The sequence below is a fragment of the Megascapheus bottae genome, chromosome 20, assembly GCF_031878675.1.
Source record: "Megascapheus bottae isolate mThoBot1 chromosome 20, mThoBot2.hap1, whole genome shotgun sequence".
In the NCBI taxonomy this organism is placed as follows: Eukaryota; Metazoa; Chordata; class Mammalia; order Rodentia; family Geomyidae; genus Megascapheus; species Megascapheus bottae.
Window position 1 is genome coordinate 10,732,349 of NC_143528.1, and position 26,598 is coordinate 10,758,946.

Genomic DNA, 26,598 nt, shown 5'->3' on the forward strand with positions numbered 1-26,598 from the left:
GCTACCACCCCTACCCCTTAAGCCACAGCCCCCTTCTGGGTTTTCTAGTGGTTAATAGGAGATAAGAATCTCCTGGTCTTTAATGCCTGCACTGGCTTTGAACCAAGATCCTCAGATCTCAGCCTCCTGAGTAGTTAGGATTTCAGGAGTGAGCCATTGCACCCAGCTTTGGATTATTTTATTTTATTTTATTTTTTTTGCTAGTCCCAGGGCTTGAACCTCTGGGCTTAAGCACTGTCCTTGGGCTTTCTCAAGGCAGGAGCTCTGCCACATGAGCCACAGTGCCACTACCGGCTTTTTTTTCTATGTATGTAATATCAAGGCATCAAACCTGGGTCTTTGTGCATGCTAGACAAGCACTCTACCACTAGGGCAAACTCCTCAACCCCTGGATTTATTTTTATTTTTTTGCCGGATTAGATAAAGTGTCATGAACCTTCCTGCCTTGGATGGCTTTGAACTGTTATTCTCAGATCTTAGCCTCCTGCGTAGCTAGGTTTACTGGCATGAGCCACAGACACCTGGCCAACTTTAGTTTTTTGTTTTTGTTCTTTTAAAGGTCATAGGGCTTTAACTCTGGCCAGAACTCTTCAAGGCTAGCAATCTTTGAGCTGCAGTGCCACTTTTGGTTTTCTTGTGGTTAATTGGAGATTAGAGTCTCACAGACTTTCCTGCCTGGACTGGCTTTAACCTGTGATCTTCAGATCTCAGGCTACTGAGTAACTAGAATTACAGTCATGAGCTACCAGTGCCCAACTATTTTGGGGTGGCCTTTCTCATAATAATACTACATGAAACTTATGACACCAGAAACATTGTCTTTGGGGCTGGGAATATGACTTAGGCTGGGAGTGGTAGAATGCTTGCCTAGTGTGTATGAAGCCCAGCATTTAGTTATTAGTACCACGTAAACAGAAAAACTGAAAGTGGCACTGTGGCTCAAATGTAGAGTGCTGGCCTTGAGCAAAAGAAGCTCAAGGTCAGTGTATAGACTCTTGAGCTCAAGCCCCAACATTGGCAAAAATAAAAAGCATTGTCTCAGCCTCCTGAATAGCTGGGCACTGGTGGCTCACACCTATAATCTTAGCTATTCAGGAGCTGAGGTCCTGAGAATCACAGTTTGACATCAGCCTAGGCAGTAAAAATCGCTGAAAGACCTATCTCCAGGTAACCTCACTAGCACAGAAAACCATATGTATGTATGTATTTAATTAACAAGTGTTCCTTTTGCATAGACATTTGTAAGTGGAAGTATTTTTTTTCTGTATTTAGAAGTAGGTTTAAGTACATTTTTTTTTTTGTTCAGGTATGTTATTCTAGCATCAGGATCTTCAAAATTTTCCAGTTTATCTTTTTATCACTCACTAAGAATCTTTAATTCATTTTTTTTGGTATCACATTTATGCCATTTTACTGTATATTTAATGAAAGGGATATACACAGTACATACTTGTCTTTCACCTTTACTGTAAATCTTAACCATTCAGAGTTAGAATCAGCTTTGTGACAGGATCTTTTTTCTCAGAAGATGTTAAAAGCTGTTGAAGATTCATCTGTCATCTAGACCACTTCGGTTTCACGTTTTCTGATGTTGTCCATCATACTTCGGAGAGGGTTAGGTTCACTCTTCAGATCTTTCACTGTTTTGTTTTTTACACAGCAGCAGCAGTCAAGCACTTCATAAAGGAAAGCCAGCACCACTAAGGATACTACAGTAAATATGAATAAAAGCAGGATGACAAAACAGGCAGTATTCCAGTTATCATGAAATGGGTAGATTTTTTGAACTTGAAAACCAAGGTACTGATAAACAGATGTAGTGGTTTCATTCCAGTAATTAGAAGCCATTTTTAGAGATTTCACTTCTTGTACTTGCTTTTGAATCTATTAAAAAAGAGAGAGAATAAATTTACATAGGTGATGTGAATATTCTTTTTTTTTTTTCTTTAGTGTACCAGGTTTTGCACTTAGGGCCTGGAACTTGCCAGGCCTGTATACTTGGCTGGTGCTCTTTCACTGTGCCCATGCTTCCAGCCCAGCTTTTTGCTGGCTATTTTGTAGATGGAGTTGCAGGACTTCTCTGCCCAGGTTGGCTTTGAACCATGATCCTTGAGATTTCAGTCTTTGGTGTAACTAGAATTGCAGGCATGATCACTAGAGCCCAGCTATGGGTATTCTTACTGTGTAACAGAATTAATGACCAAACTGTATTTTTGAATCTCTTTTCGTATATTTATGCCAATTTTCTTTTGGTCTTTGGTTGGTCATGGGGCCTAAACTCAGGGCTTGGGCTCTGTCCCTGAGCTTTTGTGCTCAAGTCTAGTGCTCTACCGCTTTGAGCCACAGTACCACTTCTGGTTTTCTGGTGATTAATTGGAAATGAGTCTAATACCTTCTTGTGCCTGGGTTGGCTTTGCATTGATTCATAGATCTAGTTACTTAAGAGGTTGAGGATTTCAGGTATAAGCCCCCATTGCCTGGCTGATATTCTAGCATTTTATATATATTACTTGTTAGCTAAATACTTGTGTTTAGGATTCATATACAGGGGGCTGGGCTGGGAGTTTGGCCTAGTGTTAGAGAAGTTGCCTACTATTCATGAAGTGCTGGGTTGGATTTCTTGGTACCACATTAAAAAGCCGGAAGTGGTGCTGTGGCTCAAGTGGTAGAGCGCTAACCTTGAGAAAGCTCCAGGACAGTGCCTAGGCCCTGATTTCAAGCCCCAGAACTGCCTCCCCCTCACTGCCCCTCTCAAAAAAATTGATACACAGAAAGCAGTTGTATATGAATGTAAAGTGTAGTTAATGTGAGGAAACAAACATGGCTTGATTTAAAACTTGACTAAAGCAGTGGTCAGTGAGCTGTTATCTGAAAACCTTTGAAGGTTGTGTCCTTTAAATTACTTCTGGTAAAGCTTCATCATTACTCTTGGGGTTTCTCAGCTTATTTGTCTTATTTCTACTCCTTTTAACTTACAGTGACAGGTTATCTAAGCCAGGAAATTGTGGCTAAATGAAAAAAATTGAGAAATCAAAATCAAATGACAATTTCAACCTAAGAGTAAATTTTTAGGCCTGATTATGAAGATATCTTTCTCTTATTCTGGTGGTACTGGCATTTGAACAGAGCATATTGAGCTGTGTGTATGCGAGCTTGCAGCAGTGTATTCCAGGCTTGAACTTGGGAGCAGAGCTCCTTCACCTTCACCACTTTTTTTTTTTTTGATGGCTAGCATTTTACCACTTGAGGCACAGCTCCACTTCTGTATTTTTGGTGATTACTTGGAGATAATTTTAATGGACTTTTTGCCCAGGTTAGCTTTGAGCTGAGATCCTCAGAACTCAGTTTACAGAGATTATAGGTTGGGCCAGCCAAGCTCTAATTGGTGAGCCATTTCTCCAGTCCTTTTTTGTGCTAGTTATTTTCAAGGGTGCATGCCCATGGTTTGATTCCTACCATTGAGAAAAGGGTCATTTGAACTTTTCTACCTAAGCTAGATTCAGACTGTGATCATCCTCACTATCTCATTTTTAAAAATTAGGATTTAAGGTGTGAGCCATCAGCACTGGGCTGAATCCACTTTTTTTTTTATGGTCGGTTGTGCTTGAACTCTGCCCCTGGGCACTGTCCCTGAGCTCTTCAGCTCAAGGCCACTACCTCACCCCTCGAGCCACAGCCCCACTTCCCATTCTAGTGATTAATTGGAGATAAGAGTCTCAAGTTCTTTAGTGCCCTGGCTGGCTTAGAACTTTGATCCTCAGATCTTAGCCTCCTGAGTAGGATTACAGGCGTGAGCCCCTGTGCCCAGTTTGGATCCACTTTCTTAATTCAGTACTATTTCCTATTTAGAGTCAGTGTTTCCCATTTGTAGTTCTGGCTAGCCTTGAATTTAGTAGGAGCCAAGGCTGGCCATGACCTCTATCCTCCATTCTCCACCTCCTAAGTGCTGGGAATAGGGTATGCTTTCATCCTTATAATAGACTTATTTGGGCCAGGAGTTTGGCCTAGTGGTTAAAGTGCTTGCCTAGCATGCATGAAGACCTGGGTTCGATTCCTCGGTACCACATACATGAAAAAAGCCAGAAATGGTGCTGAGGCTCAAGTGGTAGAGCTCTAGCCTTGAGAAAGTCCAAGGACAGTGCTCAGGCCCTGAGCTCAAGCCAAAGACTGGCAAAAAAAAAAAAAAAAAATTTTTTTTTTTGGTGTCTGCCTTGGGACTTAAACTCAGGACCTAGGCACTGTCCCTAAGTTTTTTTGTTCAACATTAGCCCTCTACCACTTGAGTCTCAGCTTTTTTTTGGTGGGGGGGGTTTGAACTCAGGGCCTGAACACTGTCCTTGGGCTTTCCTCAAGGCCAGCACTCTACCACTTGAGCCATAGCACCACTTCTGGCTTTTTTGTGTATGGGATACCCAGAGCTTTGTGCATGCTAGACAAGCACTCTACCACTAGGCCATGCTTCCAGTCCTGAGACTCAGCTAAAGGTGGTTAGTTGGAGATTAGTCTGAAATGTTTTCCCTTTCAGTTGGGCATAAAATTGTTATTCTCAGATCCCCGCTAGTATTATAGGTGTGAGCCACTTGTGCCCAGCCCTTATAACTAATCTTATTACCTACTGTGTGCCAAAAACTTTCCCAAACACTAGAAGTACCTTTTTAAAAAAAATTTTCCCTTCCAGTCCTAGGGCTAGCACTCTTAACACTAGAACACACTCCGGGCCCCTTTGTATGTGTTTTGTATAAAGAAAACTTTTTGAAAAATTTTTATTAAAGAATTTATTAAAATTGATTTTTACATCGTATTTCAAATGATGTATTTAACAAACAAGTATTCAAGAAGGGAATCTAGATACATACAATCACTGGCACTTAGATTTTAGAACATAATTAAAATTAGGCTGAGGATTTGTCATAGATACATATTAATCTATGTAATAAAACATTGTCTATAGAGTCACAAATTTTTATGTCTATGTAGTTGTGTTTATATTTCCAATACCATGTTCATAGCATTGGGTATGCAAATATTGAGTCCTCACTGTTGTACTGTTTGGACCTAATAGCCATATGGATAAAGAAAACTTTTGAGTGACTATAAAACCTGTATCATAGGCCAGGCGCAGTGGTTCACACTTGTAATCCTAGCTACTCAGGAGGCTGAGATCTGCGAATCAAGGTTCAAAACCAGCCCTGACCTGAGGGGACCTGAGACACTTCTCTCCAGTTAACCTCTAAAAAATGGGAAGTGGGGCTTGGCTCAAAGGTAAGGTGGTTGGTCGCCTTGAGCTGAAGAGCTCAGGGACAGCACCCAGGCCCAGAGTTCAAGCCCCCATGACCGACAAAAACAAAACAAAACAACCCTACATAATAAACTCCAGGTGCTAATGGGACCCCTTTAACTCTTAGCTCCTCTGTTCAACTTGCTCTTCCCACTCTTAGATTATTTGCTTTAAGCAAATCCCAGACTTTAAAATAACATAAAATATAAGTACAATGTTATTGTCACACCAAAATTCCAACACTGTAACAGTATAATTATTTAAATATGCCTCTTTAACAAAGAGAACTTTAAAACTTCAGTTTGATACTTATTTTTCTATTTTTTTCTCATACCAAGATTTGCTTAGCAAATCCCTTTGCTGCCTAGACTTTGTGCCTTCTGCAGGGTAAATTTATGAGGAGAGGCTAAAAGTAAAGGCTTAAATGCCTGTTTTCTTAAAAAAATCCTTCAGCTAATGATGTTAATAAGCAGTATTCTATTCAGTGGCATACAAAATTATGTAGACTGTAACTGTCATTTCTTTACAGTATTCTCAAGCTGTCTGTAGACTCAATCTTTTTTTAATTACCCACTTATCCTTCATACTTTTCAGAACCTTCTGTGGGAAGCAGGGCTTCTACCTTGTACAACTCTGGGAAGTACCACTTATACACTGTGCAGTGGGGTGTCAATGGCATAGAATAATACAGTGTAAGTGAAGCTTCTTGGTATTTTAGGGGGATGTCCTGATAGGTAATACACCTGATCTTTTCAGTGTTGCTAACTCCAATGCAATCATTGTGCTCAGAAATATTCAGGTATCTCAATGATAGCAGGTATTTTTCTAATTCAGCATCCCTAGAAGAGTAAGTGTATAGGAGTCACTTCATACATACTTAGAAATATTCAGCTTTGGGAGTTCTTAAGAGTCTTAGCACTGCTGAAGTTGGGTGTGGTATTACATGTCTGTCACTGTAGCTCACAGGAGGCTAAGACAAGAGGAGGTTGATGAGTTTGAGGCCAGCCCAGGGAAGGTGACTGATGTATTTAAGAGACAAGAAAAAGATTGAACCATAACAAACCTCAACACACCCCCACCCCTACCCCCACCCAGATCATTAGCATTGCTAGAATGCAGATCTTCCTGTGGGACAGCACACTTGACTTGAGTGTGATTTTCAGGTCCTTTTTGGAGTTGAGACAACGAGGGATAGAATGAGTAGGAAGGAGGAACCAGAGGGCAATTCCCAATGTGTGAGTGGCAGGAAGAGGCTTGAAGGTCTATAACTCTCAGCTGTTGGGGCAAATAGGTGACTTTCTGTTATGGTATTTCAGGTGTTTGTTTTGCCAGTCCTGGGACTTAAACTCAGGGCCTTATCACTGTCCTTGGGCTTTGTCAAGGTTAGACTTCCACCACTTGAGCCACAACACCACTTCTGGCGTTTTCTATGTATGTGGTACCGAGGAATCAAACCTGGGTCTTCTTGGATGATAGGCAAGCACTCTACTACTAGGCCAACACTGTAACAGTATCCGGGGCCCCCTCAGGTGATCTTTTTTAGATTTTTTTTTTTTTTTTTTTTTTTAAAGATTTCTCCCCTATCAGCTGTGAGTTTGGCCTAGAGGTAGAGTTCTTGCCTAACATGCACGAAGAAAGACTTGGGTTTGATTCCTCAGTACCACATAAGAAAAGTGATGCTGTGGCTTAAGTGGTAGAACTCTAGCCTTGAGAAAGCCCAAGGATAGTGCTCAGGCCCTGAGCTCGAGGCCAGGACTGGCAAAACAAAACAAAAAAACCCAAGCAACTGGTTTGTACAGCAAATGTTCTTTCATTACCTTTTGAATACCTAAGAAAAAAAATGAAACCTTGGACTGGAAGTGCAGTGCCAAGCATACATGAAGCCCTCGTTCAATTCCTCTGTACCACCTAAACAGAAAAAGCTGAAAGCGGTGCTGTGGCTCAAGTGCTAGCCTGGAACAAAAGAAGCTCAAGGACTGTGCCCAGGCCTTGCATTAGAGCCTCAAAACTACCACACACACTCACACTCAAACCCTATGATACGTAGTCATTTTCACCTCGCATTTAATGTGTATTATTTCAAAATATAGGTCTCTAATCTTTTAAATATGAGCTAGACTTAAATTTTGGTGGATTAAGCTTATTTCACATGTCAAACAGACATGCTATTAGAATTTTCACATTTCTTCTATTGAGAGCTGACTATGTGCGTGCAAGTGTGCATATTTGGGTCGGGTTTGATCTCAGGGCCTGGGTGCTGTCGCTGAGCTATTTTGCTCAAGACTGGTTTTCTACTTCTTGAACCACTGTTTGACTTCCAGCTTTTTTAGTAGTTAACTGAAAATAAGATTCTCAAGGACTTTCCTACTCTGGCAGGCTTTGAACCTGATCCTGTATCTCAGCATCCTAAGTAGCTAAGATTACAGGTGTGAGCCACTGGCAACTGACTAAGACTGTATTTTTGATCACAGTATGTAAGTTTATATTACTTGAATGCTGTGAACTTGGCTTACAGAAAGCAAGATAAAATATTTTTTTGTTTTTGCTTTTGTGTTTTGTTGTTTGTTTTGTATTTTTTTATTTTTATTTTTATTGTAATCAGTAAAAGGGTTACATGATATTTGCCAGATAGAAGGTGCATTAATTCACATACATTGATACCCTTTCACATGTCTTGGTACCCATTTCCCTCCCCCCCACACCCCACACCCGTCTTGGTTTTCCCCCCTTCCCTATCAAATTTCAAATATCCAAATACAAATAAATTCAATATATCAGATAACAAAGTGAGATATTGTAACAATATGAGATAACCAAGGGACAGCAAAGGAGATGAGAGACAACATAGTAGTACATTAAGGACAACAATCATTCATTACATGGCTTTTGTTTCAATATCCTGGAGGTTGTGTTTTGTTTTTTAAGAAAAGGATAAGTGCTGAAAATGCATGAAGTCCTGAGTTCGATTTTTTCCAGTATTACAGAAAAAGGTGGAAGTGGCCCTGTAGCTCAAGTAGTAGAGTGCTAGCCTTGAACAAAAGAAGCTCAGGGACAGTGCCCAGGCCCTCAGTTCAAGCCCTAGGACTGGCCAAAAAAAAGGTGGAGGGGGAGAGATAGAAACAATTTTATTTTTGTATATTTTCCCCCCTTTAAAATTTCATTATAGTATCTGGGTGCGATGGCTCATGTCTGTAATCCTAGCTACTCAGGAGGCTGAGATCTGAGGATCAAGGTTCAAAGCCAGCCCAGCACTAAAAGTCCTTGAGACTTTTATCTCCAATTAATCACCAGAAAATGGGAGGTGGCTCTGTGGCTCCACAAAATTTTTTTTGTCTCCTATATTTTGTATGTCTAGCAGGGATAGTTTCTAGATAATTAACCCCCTTGTGTCAAATCTGGAAGTGGGAGGGAGAAACTTTGCTTATGCTAGCAGAATGCTCAACTAGGAAAACAGAAGGTATAGATATTATGAAAACTAAAATGAAACTCCAAAAACAGTTTAAAAGATTATACATACTGAGCAGCAAAGGAAAGGGGCAGAAGTTGGACCTTTAGGTTAGTATAGACAGAAGTATTTTGGAGCTCTAGAATCTACTAATGATGTTTTCTTGCTTTAATACTATAAAATTAGAATTTTGGTTACCAGCTGATGCTAACTTTTAATAGATACCAGTGCTTGCTCTGAGCCATGAAATAATTTTCTTAACTAGAATTACCCTCTTTCTTTAATCAGTTTTTCTTAGAACATTTTTATTTTCAAATGTTGCTTATTAAAAGAAAAACTTAGTCTTTTTTCTTAGGATGAGTTTAAGAATAATTCAACCTTAAATTTAAATGCTGTGATGGATAATGTTTTGTGGCTTATCAAAAATTTAAATCTAAAAATGTTTTCACAAAAAAACCAAACAAAAACATTTTCACATAGTAACAGCATGACTCCTATTTTATAGCAAGATAATTTGTGAGGAATTATTTTAATTCAAATGTAAGGAAAGTCTGAAGCTCTACAGTATAACTCACGATACATTTTATGGCCTTAATTTCACAGAAAAATGAATTGCTTGGCCTTCTCTGTATTCAAAGTCAAATAATGATATTGAACTATATTCCTATGTTTGTTAAAATTTTTTCTGCTTTTTACCAGTCAATAAAATGTACACATTTAATCAGAAAGCTTTAGTCCGGGATTTGCTTTAAGTGTAGACTTTTCTTTAAGAAAAATCCTTTGTTAAGCTAGATCGGACTGCTGAAATGAAATTGCTCAAGAAAATGAAATTAGCAGTAACGAGTTAACATCAAATGCTTTTGGTTTACTTAAGGTCTGTATATAGATCGGATTCATACATAATGTAATGAATTTTCCATTAAGGCACAGATGGTAAGATGGTATTATCAGATAGCACACAAGGCAGCCTTCATATTTTCCTACTAAAATGCTATCAAGCAATAGAATGAGTACATTGCTTTTTTTTTAAGTCTTTTAGTAGGAGTAAGGCTTTCTGTTGATTTTCATGGTAAAATATTTTCCCATTTTGTAATAGGATATAGACTCCTGAATAAAAGAAATCATATAAACCTACCTCTTGTCTGGGAGGATGCTGTTGAAGCGATGGTATCGTCTGTTTGTAATGCAGTCTAGTGCACAGCCAAGATGGAGCTGTGCTGCTATTGGTTGGACCACAGTGCAGCCGACAGTTTCCTCTGCGTTCATTTGCATTAAGTCCTGCTACCCTGAAGAGTAAATCATTCATAAACTTGAATAGAGGTGTCTTGGGATATCAATTGTCAGCCCCTTTCCCTCCCTCTCCCTCTCCTTCCCTTCCCCTCTCTCTCCCTCCCTCCCACTCTCCCTCCCTCTTTTTCCCTCCCACCTTCTTCTCCCTCTCTCCCTCCCTCTTTCTCCCTCCTTCTCCCCCTCCCCCTCTCCCCCCTCCTCCTCTCCCCCTCCTTCCCCTCCCCCTCTCCCCCTCTCCTCCTTTTTCTCCTTCACTCTCCTTCCCTCTTCCTCTCTCCCTCTTCCTTCCTTTTCTTTCTTTCTTTCTTTCTTTTTTTTTTTTTTTTTGCTGTTGGGTAATGTATGAGAGGAGTTACATTTGCCAGATAGCAGGTACATTACTTCACATATATTGATATCCTTGCTCATGTTTTTTTCCCCATTTCCCTCCCTCCCTTCCCCCTCTTTCTTTTCTTTTCTTTGTCTTTAGCTAAATTCCTACTTGAGAATTTGTGAATTGCTAACAAATTTTAACTATCAAATTTGACATCATTTTTTCACATCCTTCAGTAAGTGTGCTAACACTGGAACACATCATGAGAGGCAGTAACCTAGGAAACTAGTCCAGGTTAATTAATCAGCTTGATATTTCCCCCAGGGATTCAAACTCTCATAAATGAAATTTTCTTTATAATAAGTTTTTGTTGTTGTTGTTAATACTTTGAAATCTTGTCCTCTGGACTGTTTCCATGTAGTGGTTGAATTTAGGAAAAATTCTAAGGAAAGAGAAGTTTTGTTTTTTTTTTCCATTTGCCAAGTTGTAAAAGAATTAGTGTAAGGAGGGAAATGGATACAAAAACATGAGAAAGGGTAGCAATGTTTGTAAAGTAATCCACCTTCTATCTGGTGAATATAATGTAATCTTTCTATTAACTACAATAAAAATATATTAAAAAAGAATTAGTATATTCTGCCTACATTTAGAAAAGTGTTCATTTAAAAAAGTGAAAAATTTAAATAGCCGGTCATCTCCCTTGGTTGCTCAGTAATATAATATTTTATTGTTTTGCTAGTCATAGGGCTTGAACTCCGGGCCTGAGCACTGTCTCTGAGCTTTTTCACTTAAGTATAGTGCTCTACTACTTTGAACCACAGGTATTACTTCCTGTTTTCTGGTGGTTAATTGGAGATAAGAATCTCATGGACTTTACTGCCCAGACTGGCTTTGAACTGCGATCCTCAGATCTGGCTTTCCTGTGTAGCTAGGATAACAGGTATGAACGACCAGCTCCAAGCTAGAATATTTTAAATTACAGTGTACTATTTTGAGTTTTGTCTATACAGAATTGACATGTTTGAGAGCAGCTGCTAAAACAATAGCTGGATAAATTTTTGATGTGTAGACTATTTAAATCATGGGTAATTTGATAGAATTTCTTTTGCCATAAGTAGGTACATGAACATACTTTTATTGACTCTAGATGACAGGAATCTTGTGGCAAGCAAAATTGTGTGGTTCATAATTTGAAAAAGTTATGGGTTTTTGGGGGGTTTTGTTTCTTTGTTTTTGTCAATCCTAAGGCTTAAACTCCAGGCCTGAGTGCTGTCCCTGAGCTCCTTTTGCTCCAGGATAGCACTCTTGTCTCTTGAGCCATAATGCCACTTCCAGCTTTTTCTAATTGGAGATGAGAATCTCACAAGACTTTTCTGCCCTGGCTGACTTAGAGCCTCAGTATTCAGATCTCAGCCTCCTGAGTAGCTAGGAGTGAGGTGCAAGCCAGTGGTGCTCAGTTTAGTGTCTGTCCTTAATACACTTGTCTTGTCCTTTTCATAGCTTTCCCAGTAAGTCATTGTCCCATTGTCCCCCTAGCCCCCACCTCCCCGGTCATGGGACTTGAACTCTAGGCCTAGATGCACTGTTCCTGAGCTCTTCAACTCAAGGCTAGTGTTCTACCACTTGAGCCACAGCACCCCTTCTGGTTTTCTAGCAGTTAATTGGAGATAAGAGTCTCATGGACTTTAGTACTCCAGCTGGATTTGAACCTTGATCCTCAGATCTCAGCCTCTTAAGTAGCTAGGATTATAGGCATGAGCCACCAGCACCCAACTTCCCAGTAAATTTCTTATACATAGTGTAGGATAAACTTAATGTTTCTTTAAACCAAGAAACAATTTAGTAGTTTTAACCCCTTTCCCTCTGTATAGATAGTCTTTAGTAAGTTTTATGCTAAATCACAATAGCTAGTATACTTTGATCACATTTACTCCTCAGTGTCTTCTCCTTCATCCTCTTGTTCAGTCCACCCCTCCCTCACAGCCCTCCTTTGATGCTTACATCCTGTTGTGGCTACCATTTAGCTTTGCATTCGAGTGAAAACATGCAATATTTGACCTTTTGAGCTTGGCTTGCTCAACATGATCTCTAGTCCCATCCATTCCCAGCAAATGACATTTTATTCTTTATCATGTATCTGTTGTGTATCTGTGCTAGAATTTCTTTATTCTTGGGTTGCTGTGATACCCATGGGTGTGCAGGTATCTCTCATATGTTGACATCACTTCTTTGGATATATGGTTATGTGGCTGTTCTTAGGTTTTTGTGGAATGTTCACACTGATTTCCATAGTAGCCGCACTAATTTATATTCTCATTTTCAGCATGTAAGAGTTCTTTTTCATTTTTTTCCCTCCCAAATCATCATCAGCACGTTTTTGTGTGTGTACCTGTACTGGGGTTTGAACTTAGGACCGTGTGTTCTCCTTCAGGTGATAATAGGGCTAGTGATCTACCATTTGAGCTATAGCTCCACTTCCCCTTCCAGTTTTTGCTGTTTAGTTGGAGATAAAATGACTTTTCTGCTCCAGATGTCTTTGAACGGAAATCCTCATATATTTAGGATTGCATGTATGAGCCATCAGTGCCTGGATAAGATTCTTAATTGTCATTGGGAGATTGAATCATTGTACTTATTCATTGTGGTTTTTATTTTTGTTTTGTTTCTGAGTTTTATTTCAGTGTCTTTTTTTTTTTTTCCAGTCCTGTGGCCTGGACACTGTCCTTGGGCTTTCTCAAGGCTAGCGCTCTACTACTTGAGCCACAGCACCATTTCTGGCTTTTTCTGTTTATGTAGTTCTGGGTAATCGAACCTAGAGCTTCATGCATGCTAGGCAAGCACTCTGCTACTAAGGCCACATGTCCAACCCTCCTTGGTTCGTTTTGAATCAGTTTTTATCAGGGTGGGAGATAGGGTCTAATTTCAATCTTCTATTGGAAACTAGATATAAATGTCCAGTTTTCACAGCAGCATTTGTTGAAGAGGCTGTCTTCAACTTATACTATAGATTTGTAAAATCTTACGTCTCTAGTATTGTGGGTTTATTTTTAGTTCTTCTGTTGGACCACATGTTTTTATGCTAGTACCATGCTGTTTTGCTACTATGAATCTGTAGTATTTGAAGTCTGGTACTGTGATACTTCTAGGGTTGCTCTTTTTGCTCAGGATTACTTATGCTATTCTGGATCTTCAGTGTTTCCATATGAATTTCAGGGTTGCCTTTTCTATTTCTTTGAAGGATAACTAATGTGGATTGTTTTGAATCTGTAGATTGTTTTCTACCCCAATTTTCTTTTCTTTCCTTTTTTAAAACACTATCACTAGGCCACACTCCTGGCCAGTGAGGTTATTTTATTTTATTTTAATTTTTTTTGCCATTCCTGGGGCTTGTACTCAGGGCCTGAATGCTGTTCTTGGACATTCCTTAAGGCTAATGCTCTACCACTTGAGCCACAGAACCACTTCTGGCTTTTTCTATGTAGTTGGTACTGAGGAATTGAACCTGGGTCATCTTGCATGCTAGGCACTCTACCACTAGGCCACGTCAGCCCAATGGAGTTATTTGGTTTTTTTGGAATCAATTTTCCTTTTTATTCCCCACCAGTACAAACGAATATGTAGGCAGTTTTAACACTGGCCCTTGTGAAGCCACAATGTACCAAAAGTACTATGCCAAACATTTATAACTTGAATAAAAATTTCACATCCCCATATTAGCCACCTCAAAATGAAAACAGATAACTCCCCAAATGTTAACTGGCTCTACTCCCCTAAATATTAAACATAAAAACCACATTCAAATAGAAGTAACATAAGCCTGTCATAAATCGTAAACAAAAAACTATTTGTGGGACAGCATGGATGACAAAAGGTCTACTGTGTAAATTTTAGAATGAGGCAGACAAAAGTTGGAAGGCCGGTTAATTTTCCCCTCCTCCTGCTTCCGCTTCGTCTCCTTGGATGTCTGATGTCCACAATGTCAAGTTGTCTCTCAGTAACTGCATTATTAGCGTGCTGTCTTTGTACGACTCTTCACTTAATGTATCAAGTTCAGCAATGGCTTCATCAAAAGCTATCTTTGCAAGAGAGCAAGCCTTCTCTGGGGAGTTCAGAATCTCATAATAGAACCCTGAGAAGTTAAGGGCCAGACCCAATCTGATAAGATGCGTTGACTGCATTTCCTTTTTGCTGATTTCAGAAGCTTCTTGGTATGCTTGTTGTGACTGATGCACAATCCCTTTCTTGTCATCACCAATGGCAATCTCAGCCAAGTAGCGGTAGTAGTCTCCCTTCATTTTCAAATAGAAGACTTTGCTCTCTGCTTGTGAAGCATTAGGGATCAAGAAAATTTCCAAAAGAGACAGTACATCATTGCAGCTCGGTCTCAATTTTCTCTCTGTATTCTCGGACCATCTGCTGCTTTTTCTCAGCACCTTCCATCTTTTGTTCAATGCTTGAAACAACCCTCCAAGATGACCTACGGGCTCCTACAACATTTTTGTAAGCAACTGAGAGAAGATTCCTTTCCTCATTGGATAATTTACTTCCTTGGCTCAGTTTCAGAATTCATGCAAGTCATCGTATCGCTCAGCCTGCTCGGCCAGTTTGGCCTTCTGCACCAGATCATTTTTATCCATGACTGGATGTTCTGTGTCCCAAGTTCAATGGAGTTATTTTTAAGGGATGACTGTACGTGAAGTTTCATTTTTATATCAAGAAAGCATGTTGAATAAATAATGTAACTGCTCTCAAAGGAGTATTATTTTGCCATCTAGAAGTTGTACTTTTGGATTGCTGACAGTTGTTACATTTGACTTGTGGTTATTCTAATGTAATCTTTTGTTAAATGATTATTACCAAACTGATACCCGAGATTGGCTTCCCTATCCTCTTTTTTGCCAGTCTTGGCTTGAACTCAGGGCCTGAGCACTGTCCTTGGACTTTCTCAAGGCTAGAGCTTGACCACTTGAGCCACAGCACCACTTCTAGCTTTTTCTATATATGTGGTACCAATGAATTGAACCTGAGTCTTCGTGCATGGTAGGCAAGCACTCCACCATTAGGCCAAACTCCCAGCCCCTCCCCTCTCCTTTTTATTTTACCTCTCTGTGGATCAGCCACATGGGAACTTTATGAAATCTGATCATATGTCTTGCCAATAGACATGCAGGCCGGGAGCGTGCCCCTCAGAGTGTATGTGCATGCGTGCATGCATGTGTGCATGTGTGTGTACACATACTTCTGAGATGTTTTTCTAGAATTTTTGATGGGATTTTTATTTTGTCTATGACTAGTGGCATCCAGTGGATCACATTAGGCCTAGGGTTTCTATCTGTAATGTAGTAAAATGGTCAGATGTTCTCAATCTTCCATAAAGACTTCTGAAACAGAAATTCACTGTTTCAAAACAAAAATAAAACACAACTTTCTGAAATTAATATATTTTATATTTTCAAGGCAACATGCCAAGAATTAAAGTACAACCTTAAAGTTTTAACTTCATATTCTGAATATGAAGAAAGCAATTCCTAAAATTAAAAAAAAATATGATGAGTTAACTACACAAAAAAGTGGATATTTGGGTCACTTCATTCCCTCTTCAAATCAGGTAACAAGAGACATTCTCATATCTTCTACATGCAAGGAGCATATTCCACAAGGCCACATCATTTAAAATAACACATATATTTACAACTTAAATTTCAGTTACTAAGTTACCTAAATAAGGAAATAAGTGTAATACTGAAAGAAGTGGTAAGCTATAGAACTGTCTCACATTGTTAAAACTTGATGATATTCTACAGGAAACCCTAGAAATACAATAGTCTTTCTCAGGGAAAAATAAATTGAGCATTATACATTTAAAGTGTAAAATACATTTGAATTTATAGGTTTGAAGTTAGAATACATACGAATGGCCTTGTGCATCATGTTAGACAGCTGCTCTAACATCAAGTCACTGGGGGTTACCTCAATGTCTCTTGTGTTTGTTAGGCAGACACATAAACATTTGAGCCATACCAACTGGATTTTGCTTTAGCTGTTTTGGGTATTTTGGGGATAGTGTCTCATGCTTTTCCTGGAGCACAGTTCCTCTCTTTGTTTCTTGTGTAGCTGAGGTGACAGATGAATATATTTTTGTCCAGGCTGGCCTAGAACCACAGTACTCTTCACCTTTCCCTCGTGCATAGTTGGGATTGCAGAATGAGCTCTCTCAGGCAATTTTTTTATGCTTTACATTTCATTTTTACCCTTAGAACATTGACAGTTTAATACGCAAAGATTTTATGCTTTTTATCAAGGTTTTACAGTATAGAATTCATCTTAAAAATTGTAACAAAATATTTTATCATTTTTTTATTACTTAAGTCATAATATAAAAATACTCTAATTGGTTTTTGAACTTCATTTCCAGATCATAGCAATGGATCATTTAACTTGAAAGCTCTATCTGGAAGCTCTGGATATAAGTTTGGTGTACTTGCTAAGATTGTGAATTACATGAAAGTAAGTACTTTTTGGCAAAAGAAGGGGATTGGGATTCAAATAATTTACATTTGTATACACCTGTTGAAATTTATAAATATTTGCATTTTAAATATGCATAGTTTAAAATTGTATGATACTTACATCTTAATAAAACTAAAAAGCATTGATAGCCTTTTTACTTTTAGCTTTACAACAGTTGATGTGCTTGTTTATGGTGTCTACCATTTTAACTTAAAGAATGCATTCAGATAGCTGATACATATACCTCTTAATTTGCCAGTCACTTATGGCAACACCATTAAACTACTCTAAATCTCTTCTTATACTGCTTCTCCCTTTTTCCTTCCTGCCTCCTCCAGTCCCTTTTGATTGCCTTTTTTTTTTTTTTGGTGGGGGCGGGGGGGAAAGCAGACCTTGTCTCAGGGCTTCAACTCAGGGCTTAGGTGCTGTCCTTGCATTCCACCACTTTGAGCCACAGGTCTACTTGAGATTTTTCTGGTAGTTAATTGGAGATAAGAGTTATGGATTTTCCTACCCAGGCTGGCTTTGAACTGTGATCCTTGGATCTCAGCCTCCTGAGTAGCTAGGATTATAGGTATGATCCACTGGCACCTGGCATGTATGCATGCATGCATGCATTTTGCCAGCCCTAGGGCTTGAACTTAGGGTCTGGGCACTGTCCTTGGACACCTTTGCTCAAGGTTAGAGCTCTGCCACTTGAACCGCAGCGCCATTTCCAGCTTTTTTCTGTGATACCGAGGAATTGAACCCAGGGTTTTTTCCTGAGTAGCTATGACTACAGGTCACCATGCCTGGCTTGACTTTTATGTTTAAGTTCTCTTGCTTTGCCAGTCTTGAATGTAATCCTCTTTTTGCTTCTCCAGTAGCTAGTATGACAGGCATATACAACCAAACACAGCATTTTTTGTTGGGAAGAATTCAGAATTTTTGCCCGGGCTGACCTCAAACTGTGCTGCTTTGATCTCCCATCTCCCATGTGTCTGGAATTACAGACATGAGTCACTGTGCCTGGCCTCATTTTGCTTTTTCTGATGCTTATGCTATATTGCACTCTGATCAGTTGTGTGTGAGATGACTCATTTCTTGGTGGAAGTTGAATATGTTTTTGTACATTTGTCACTTGTGTTTCCTTTTCTGTTGTCTGTATTTTCCTGTTAAGTTCTGTGATGTGAATTACATACCTTCAGTTTACCTTAGATTTCATCGAGCAGGAATTTGAGTCTAATTCTGTATGGTTTCATAGTCCATATTCCTCTTCACTCTGGACATACTGCCTCAAAAGCACATTCAATATTTCTAAAATGATTTTTTTTTGTGGGTCATGGGGCTTGAACTTGGCCTGGGCATTGTCCCTGAGCTCTTCAGCTCAAGGCTACCACCCTACCCTTGAGCCAAGCCCCACTTCCTGTTTTCTAGAGGGTGGTTGGAGATAAGAGTTTCAGGTCCTTTTGTGCCCAGGCTAGCTTTGAACCTTGATCCTCAGATTTCAGCCTCTTGAGTAGCTAGGATTATAGGCATGAGCCACCGGCCGGCTAAAAGGATTGATTTTATGTGTTACTTTGATTTAATGCATCTGTATCTAACATTTAAAAAACTTGTAATGATCACTTTTTCCTTTTATAGACTCGGCATCAGCGAGGAGATACACACCCTCTGACATTAGAAGAGATTTTGGATGAAACCCAGCATTTAGACATAGGACTCAAACAGAAACAATGGCTAATGACTGAGGTATGAAGAGGCTGAGAAATATTGTCAAAGATGTACTCAATTATGAAGACATAATTGCTATAACAAGAGGATTTCTGTCCACGCATGTGCACATTGTGTGTGTGCACGCACGCACACACACACCAGAGCCTCTGTGCAAAGCTGGGCGAGCATTCCATCTCTGAGTCATGCCCCCACCTTCTAAAGCATTCTTATTCTTGTTACACTGAAGTGTGATAATGCTTGAAAATGATCAGTGCTATTTATTAAAGAAGTGATGTAGATTTTTTTTTTTTCAGTGCTAGAGTTTGAACTCACTTCCTAGGCAGGCAGGTACTCTAACTACTGAGCTAAGCCTCTAGCCTGTTGTTTTTTTTTTTTTTTTTTTTTTCAGGTTATCTTGAAGATGCCAGGCACATGCCACCTTACCCAGCTTTCTTCCTTTTTTTTTTTTTTTTTTTTTTTTTGCCAGTCCTGGGCTTGAGCTCAGGGCCTGAGCACTGTCCTTGGACTTTCTCAAGGCTAGAGCTCTACCAATTGAGCCTCAGTACCTCTTCCGGCTTTTTTCTATATGTATATGGTACTGAGGAATTGAATCCGGATCTTCGTGCATGCTAGGCAAGCGCTAGGCCAAACTCCTGGCCTCCAGCTTTCTTCCATTAAGGGGAATCTTGTAGACTTTTCTTCCCAGGCTGACCTGGGACCACAGTCCTCCCAATCTTTGCATCCCAGATAATTTAAAGTGTCAGGCATGTGCCACTAAGTGCTGAGTTGAGAAAGAAGTCTTATGAACTTTTTGGCCAAGGCTGAACATTAAGCATCCTGAGAAGCTAGAATTGCAGGGATGAATCACCAATATCCAACTTTTTTGGTTTTAAACCTCTCTTTCTCTCTCTTTTTCATTCTCTTTTTTCTTTTGTCAGTCATAGGGCTTGAACTCTGGGCCTGGGTGTTGTCCCTGAGGTCTTCAGCTCAAGGTTACTACCCTACCCCTTGAGCCACAGCACCATTTCCAGTGTTTTAGTGCTTAACTGGAGATGAGTCTTAACTGATTTTAGTGTCTACTGGCTTTGAACTGCGATTCTCAGATCTCAGCCTCTTGAGTAGTTAGGATTACAGGTGTGAGCCACTGAGCCCGGCTTTCTTTGTTTTTTTTTTTTTTCTTTTTCTTTTTTCTTTTGGTTGCCAGTTCTGGCTTGAACTCAGGGCCTGAGCATTGTCCCTGGGCTTTCTCAAGGCTAGAGCTCTACCACTTGAGCCTCAGCATCACTTCAGGCTTTTTTTTTTTAATGAATGTGGTACTGAGGAACTGAACCTAGGTCTTTGTGCATGCTAGGCAAGCACACTACCAGTAGGCCAAACTCCTGACCCCTGTTTTAAACATTTCTATGAGTAGTTTTGACTTAGTAGTTTCAACATAATTTTAAGGATATATTTACTTAAATCTTAGATTTTTATTTAATTTTAATTTTTTTTTTTTTTTTGCCAGTTTTGGGGCTTGAACTCAGAGCCTGAGCATTATCCTTGGGCTTTCTCAGGGCTTGAGCTCTGCTACTTGAGCCACAGCACCACTTCTGGCTTTTTCTATGTGTGTGGTTCCAAGGAATCAAACCTGGGTCTTTGTGCATGCTAGGCAAACACTGTTACCACTAAGCTTGCCTCTTACTTCCAGTTAACTACCCGAAAACCAGAAGTGTTCACTGTGGGTCAAATGGTAGAGCACTAGCCTTGAGTGAAAAAGTTCCGGGACAATGCCCAGGCCTTCAGTTCAAGTCTCATGATTAGTAGTTTTTGTTGTTTTTAGTCATTTCCAAATTATCGTAGTCTATGTTTTGGGCTTCTTTCAAATGGTTTGTGGTTAAAAGTTCATGAAAATAATTTATATAACCAAAGTTAAAATAGCTGCCCCAGACTGATACTTAGCTGCTGTTAAGGGATTCTGATGTCTAGTGTTTTGAATGTGATAGTTCAAAAGCACTTTTAGCTTGCTTCTTTATTGGTTAATGTTAAAATTTAAGAACAGATTTGAAATGTCCTTTTTTTTTACCATCCAAATTGTGTCATTGTTACAGGCATTAGTAAACAACCCCAAAATTGAAGTAATAGATGGGAAGTACGCCTTCAAGCCCAAGCATAACTTGAAAGATAAGAAGGCTCTCCTTCGCCTCTTAGATCAGCATGACCAGCGAGGGTTAGGAGGAATTCTTTTAGAAGACATAGAAGAAGGACTGCCTAATTCCCAGAAAGCTGTCAAGGTAACTTCATGATTGTAAACTTATAAGAAATTGTTTTCTTTTCTTTTTTTGGCCAGTGCCAGGCTTTGAGAGCTCAGGGCCTAAGCACTGTCTTTGGGCTTTCTCAAGGCTAGAGCCTGACCACTTGAGCCACAGCACCACTTCTGGATTTTTCTATGTATATGGTACTGAGGAATGGAAACAGGTCTTTGTGCATGTTAGGCAAGCACTCTAGACCAAACTCCCAGCCCCAGAAATTGGATATTTTTAAAGTCTCCCAACAATATGTCTGAGATTGTAGTGAGTAATGTTTTGCTTGAGTACCATTGACATTTAACAGTATTGAAAAGCAAAAGTTTGGCTGGGCACGGTGGCTCCTGCCTGTAATCCTAGCTACTCAGGAGTTTGAGATCTGAAGATCACAGTTCAAAGCCAGCCCAGGCACTAAAGTCAATGAGACTCCAATTAACCATTAGAAAACCAGAAGTGGTGCTGTGGCCTGGGCCTTGAGCTGAAGAGCTTAGGGACAAAGCTTAGGCCCAGAGTTCAAGTCCCATGACCGACAAAAAAGAATCAAGTTTTCTAGTTCATGAATACTGTGATCTTAAAATGTATTAAGACATTTTAGGAATATATATATATATATATATATATATATAATATGCATTATATAACATATATAATTTTACTGGTTTGGGGGTTTAAACTGTGGGCCTGGTTGCTGCCCCTGAGCCTTTCTGCCCAAGGCTAGTGCTGTATCACTTTGAGCTACAGACCTGAGGCTTTTTTTTTTTTTTTTTTTTTTTTTTTTTTGTGGTTTAGTTTGAGGCAGTTCTTAGACTGTCCTGGGCCGTATTACTGGTGTGAGCTACCAGTGTTCAGCATTATTTGCTTTCCTATTACTGATATTTCAACTATGTCTGGATTCTGGTTATAAGGGTGCTGGAATCATTATGTACCCCTTGTGTATAATAATGCAGTACTTAAATCTGAAAAAGAAACCAAATGTAGCCAGGGCACATGTCTTCAACAATGCCCTATTTCATTGTGGTCTTTGCTTTGTACTTTTGTATTTACAGTCAAACTTAAGGACAGGAGAACCTTCAGTAGCCTTCTCCAGCTTCTGGAAAGCTAATGCAGTATTTTTGGCGGTGCAATGACAAAACAAATGCCTGACTATTGCTTTTGCTACTGCCTCACACTTCTAGATGAGTCAGACATTCTTCCTTTTCATGGTATGTGAGCTTCTGAAAAGCTCACTTGGAAAGAATGGGTACTGTAAAGTAATGTAGTACTCAAATTGAGGACAAGTAAGTATCATTCCATAGTGATCTTAGCCTAGTAAGAGTCTGCTAGACCAAATAGTAGTTGAGTTTTAATGTAGCTCTTTGGAGGACTTCTTTTTTTTTTTTTTTTGGCCCCCTTCTCTTTCTGGCCCCGCTCGCTCCGGCCCCGCTTCTTTGGAGGACTTCTAAGTATAATAGAACTAAATCTCCTTCCTTAAAAATAGAACTGCTGGGGCCGGGAGTTTGGCCTGGGAGTTTTCCTAGCATGCACGACTACCCAGGTTCGATGCCTCGGTACCACATACATAGAAAAAAAGCCGGAAGTGGTGCTGAGGCTCAAGTGGTAGAGCTCTAGCCTTGAGAAAGTCCAGAGACAGTGCTCAGGCCCTGAGCTCAAGCCCAGGACTGGCAAAAAAAAAAAAAAAAAAAAAAAAAAAATAGAACTGCTTATCAATGTTAATAAATTCTTTTTTTAAAAAAAAAAGGAAAATCTGAAGAAAAATAGAACTGCTCAAGAAAGAAATCTCAGAAATTGAAACCAGTGCTATGGACCCAAATGGACCAAGTGGTCTGCTGCATGTTAAAAGGGGGCTTTTGTTGTGCCATCAGTTGTTTCCTGAGGTAAAATGGAGTTTACTGAAGTGTTCTTTCATGTTTAAGGCTTTAGGGGACCAGATACTAATGGTTAATCGTCCTGACAAGAAAAAAATACTTTTCTTCAATGATAAGAGCTGTCAGTTTTCTGTGGATGAAGGTGAGTCTGTATGTACTTTTAGTTTAGACATATATAAGTCTTAAAGTGATTAAGATGTATATATATATATATATAATGCAATTATAAATTAAATATTTGATGCTTTTTAAGTATTATCAACTTCTAGAAACAAGTGGCTCCTACATTGGATGCATTAGGCAGGGCTGGGAGTGTGACCTATGATAGAGTGCTTGCCTAGCATGCATGAAGCCTTGATTCCTGAGTACCACATACACAGAAAAAGCCAGAAGTCAGGAGGCTGAGGATCAAGGTTCAAAGCCAGCCTGGGCACAAAAGGACCTGAGACTCTTTATCTCCAACTAACCCCTAGAAAATGGGAGGTGGGGCTTGGCTGAAGAACTCAGGGACAGTACCCAAGCCAAGTTTAAGCCCTATGACCCAGGGAGGGAAAAAAAAAGCCAGAAGCAATGTTGTCACTCAAGTGGTAGAGCATTAGCCTTGAGAAGGCTCAAGGACAGTGCTCAGGCCCTGAGTTCAAGCCCCAAGATTGAATGGGAAAAAAATATGCACTGACTTTTTTGTTTGGTTTTGTTCAATTTTTTTGAGATATAGGGTCTGATTCTAGAGTTCAGGCTGTCTTCAAACTCACAATTTCTGACTCAGCCTCCTGAGTGTGCTGCCAAGCCCAGCTTATAAATATGAGAATTGAAAGTTTCACTTTTGGACTAGAAAATGAGAAGTGGGGCTGTGACTCAAGGGGTAGGGCCTTGAGCTTGAAGAGCTCAGGCTCAGTGCCCAGGTCCAGAGTTCAAGCCCCATGATCAACTAAAAAAAGTTTCACATTTGAAAAGGAAGGTGATAATTTTTGTTAATAGTGTTCTAATGTTAATCTCCTTCAAATATATAATGCCTGTACTTTGCATCTCAGTTCTTTTTGTAGGGGGAGGGGATGTCAGTTGTGGGACTTGAACTTGGGGCCTGGGTGCTGTCCCCGAGCTTTTTGCTCAAGGCTAGTGCTTTACCATTTTGAGCCACAGCAAGCACCACTTGTTCTCTGGTGGTTAATGGGAGCCTAAGGGTCTTATGGACTTTTCTGCCTGGTCTGGCCTTGAACTGAAATCCTCAGATCTCAGCCTCCTGAGTTGTTATAATTACAGGTATGAGCCACTATTGCCCCAGCTGTATTTTAGTTTTAAATGTTTTGTGTTTAGAGATGAGAAATTTCTCAGCTCCTTTAGGTTGAAATTCCTATTTAGGCAAATAAACTGAGGTTTTACTATAAATTTATAATGATATATTTTTGATGTGGGCTTGAACTCCTGGGCCTGAGCACTCTCTGACCTGAGCAGCGTGTGGCAATTTGTAGTAGGCTTCTGAACAAGGAACATCATCTACATATACTATAACATGATGCATGTTATGACTTGTATTCATACACTGCTGGAGCCACACTTGGAGGGAACAGTTATTTATACAAACCTCATAGATGAAGCATTTTTGGGGTGGGGGAGGGAAAGAGGGACAAAAACATGAAGAGGGGTATCAAGGGCCAAGAAGTAATGTACCTATTACAGGCCAATGTAACTGTAACCCCTCTATGCATTATCCCGACAGTAAAATACAGTTTAAAAAATATTTTTGGTTGAAATCACAATATCATATAAGTCACAGATTAAAAAAATAAAAATTATAAAAGGTTTTATTAGTAATGTAAAGAATTTTTGCTTTGTATTTCCACATCAGATTAATTAGAAATTTGACAAATCTTGGAGATGAGTTGTAACTCAGTGGCAGAGCCCTTGCCTAGAAATGTGAAAAGTTAGGTTCCAGATTCCATCACTAGCCCAGGGAGAGAGGGAGAAAATGACACACTACAACGGTTACTGTTTCCATCTCAGCGATGCAAGTGTTCGTTTTAGCCACTAGGTGGTAGTCTGGGCCACGGGAGGAAATAGCATTAGCTTCCAGGCACACTGGATTCACCCTGGATTCTCTAGAATGATCAGTTTATCAGACAAGTGAACACAGAGTAGTTGAGCTTAGGCATATAACCTTCTTCACAAAGTCATTTTGTTACATTAAAATCCTGTTAATGCAGTTAATGTAGTGTTATGCATAGTTTAAAAGGAATAGGTAAGGGCCAGGAGTTTGACCTAGTGGTTAAAGTGCTTGCCTAGCATGCCTGAAGACCCGGGTTTGATTCCTTGGTACCACATACATACAAAAAAGCCGGAAGTGGTGCTGAGGCTCAAGTGGTAGAGCTCTAGCCTTGAGAAAGTCCAAGGACAGCGCTCAGGCCCTGAGCTCAAGCCCAGGACTGGCAAAAAAAAAAAAAAAAAAAAAAAAAAGGAATAGGTAAGATACCCCTTATAGAATCTTCACCTGTACAGTCACCACCTCAACAGGATATAATGAATTGATTTAAGTAACAAAGTAAGGACACACATTTTTTTTGTTTTGTTTTGCTGGGTTTGAACATGGCTTTTTGTACATTGGACTATCACTTAAGCCATGCCTCCAGCCCACATTATTAGCTATTTTTAAGTACTTTCATAGTATTTATTGGAAATACAGTAAACAAGATGCTAGTTGTTTTGATCCTTGTTTGCCTCTGTTCTCATCCACCCCTTCACTTGCAGTTGTGTAGTTTGCATTGTACTAAGCAGATAGCAAAGCAAAGTCATTTCAAGCTGGACAACAGTGGCTCATGTCTGTAATCTTAGCTGAGATCAGGAGGCTGAGATCTTAGGATCACAGTTTGGAGCCAGCCTGAGCAGGGAAGTCTGTGAGACTGTTATCTCTGATTAACCACCAGAAAATCAAAAGTGGAGTTGTGGCTTAAAGTTATAGAATGCCTTAATGGAAGGAGGTCAGGCATATTGTCCAGGCCGATTAAGCCCCATGGCCGATTAAAGCCCCAGGTCGATTGAAGCCCTGTGGCTGATTTAAAAAAAGAATCATTTAAGAACTGATACCACATCTGCACTGATGTTTTGCAGTTATTGCTGTTCCTCATGAGAATTCAATGACTTCACTTTCCTCTATTGCTGCTAACTTGTTTTCAGCTGGGAACTTAAGTAATTCCGCTTTTCTCCTTAGAATTCAGGACTCTGGCCAGGCACCCTTGGCTCATGCCTGTAATCGTAGCTATGCAGGGGCCAGAGATCCGAGGACTGGGAGGATTCAAAGCAAGCAGCAGCAGGAAATCCCCAAAACTTTTATCTCTACCAAAAAATGCCAGAAATGGAGCTGTTGTTCAAGCGATAGAGCAAGCACTAGCCTTGCACAAAATAGCTCAAGGACAGTGCCTAGGTAGGCCCTGAGTTCAAACTCTGGGACACCCCTTACCCTCTTTCCTCTCTCTCACTCTCTCCTCCTCCCTCCATTACTCTTCCCCTTCTCTTCCTTTCTCTTTCTCCTCTCTAGTTCTGTCTCTCCCCTTCTCCCTCCCTCCCTCTCTCATTTACAACTCTCTTTAGTGGCTACCATTTTGCCTTACCCTGAGTTCTGATGTTTTATTTTTTCAGGCACACTTTTCCCCTTTTCCCTTTGTTTGGTATACAAAGTGAAATAGAGTAGTACAAATACAAATAGTTTTTTTTGGGGGGGGGTGTGGATGGGTCATGGGGCTTGAACTAGGCCTAGGGTCCCGCCTAGCCCCGCTCCACATTTTCTAGAGGTTAATTGGAGATAAGAGTCTCAGGTCCTGGGCTGGGAGTTTGGCCTAGTGGTAGAGTGCTTGCCTAGCATGCACGAAGACCCGGGTTCGATTCCTCTGTCCCACATACATAGAAAAAAAAGCCAGAAGTGGTGCTGA

General features: G+C 39.9%; 2 protein-coding genes and 1 pseudogene across 4 annotated transcripts in view; 1 reads left to right on the forward strand and 2 right to left on the reverse strand.

Moving 5' to 3' along the window:
* The window catches only part of Gtf2e2 (general transcription factor IIE subunit 2), a 42,887-nt gene that overhangs the window by 11,564 nt on the left and 4,725 nt on the right, over positions 1–26,598 (forward strand). For all 3 annotated transcript variants that reach the window (XM_090353960.1, XM_090353958.1, XM_090353959.1), the window contains 4 exons: positions 16,742–16,833; positions 18,460–18,567; positions 20,619–20,801; positions 22,727–22,820. In XM_090353960.1, the coding sequence (XP_090210086.1) occupies positions 16,742–16,833; positions 18,460–18,567; positions 20,619–20,801; positions 22,727–22,820 (477 nt within the window). The remainder of the gene's footprint in view (positions 1–16,741; positions 16,834–18,459; positions 18,568–20,618; positions 20,802–22,726; positions 22,821–26,598) is intronic.
* Smim18 (small integral membrane protein 18) lies at positions 1,456–10,069 on the reverse strand. Its single transcript, XM_090353758.1, has 2 exons — positions 9,859–10,069; positions 1,456–1,884 (listed from the first exon to the last, which is right to left on the reverse strand). The coding sequence occupies exons 1-2, from the start codon at positions 10,027–10,029 to the stop codon at positions 1,561–1,563; spliced, it is 495 nt and encodes a 164-aa protein (XP_090209884.1). The 5' UTR covers positions 10,030–10,069; the 3' UTR covers positions 1,456–1,560.
* On the reverse strand, positions 14,115–14,980 carry LOC150049161 (14-3-3 protein zeta pseudogene; annotated as a pseudogene).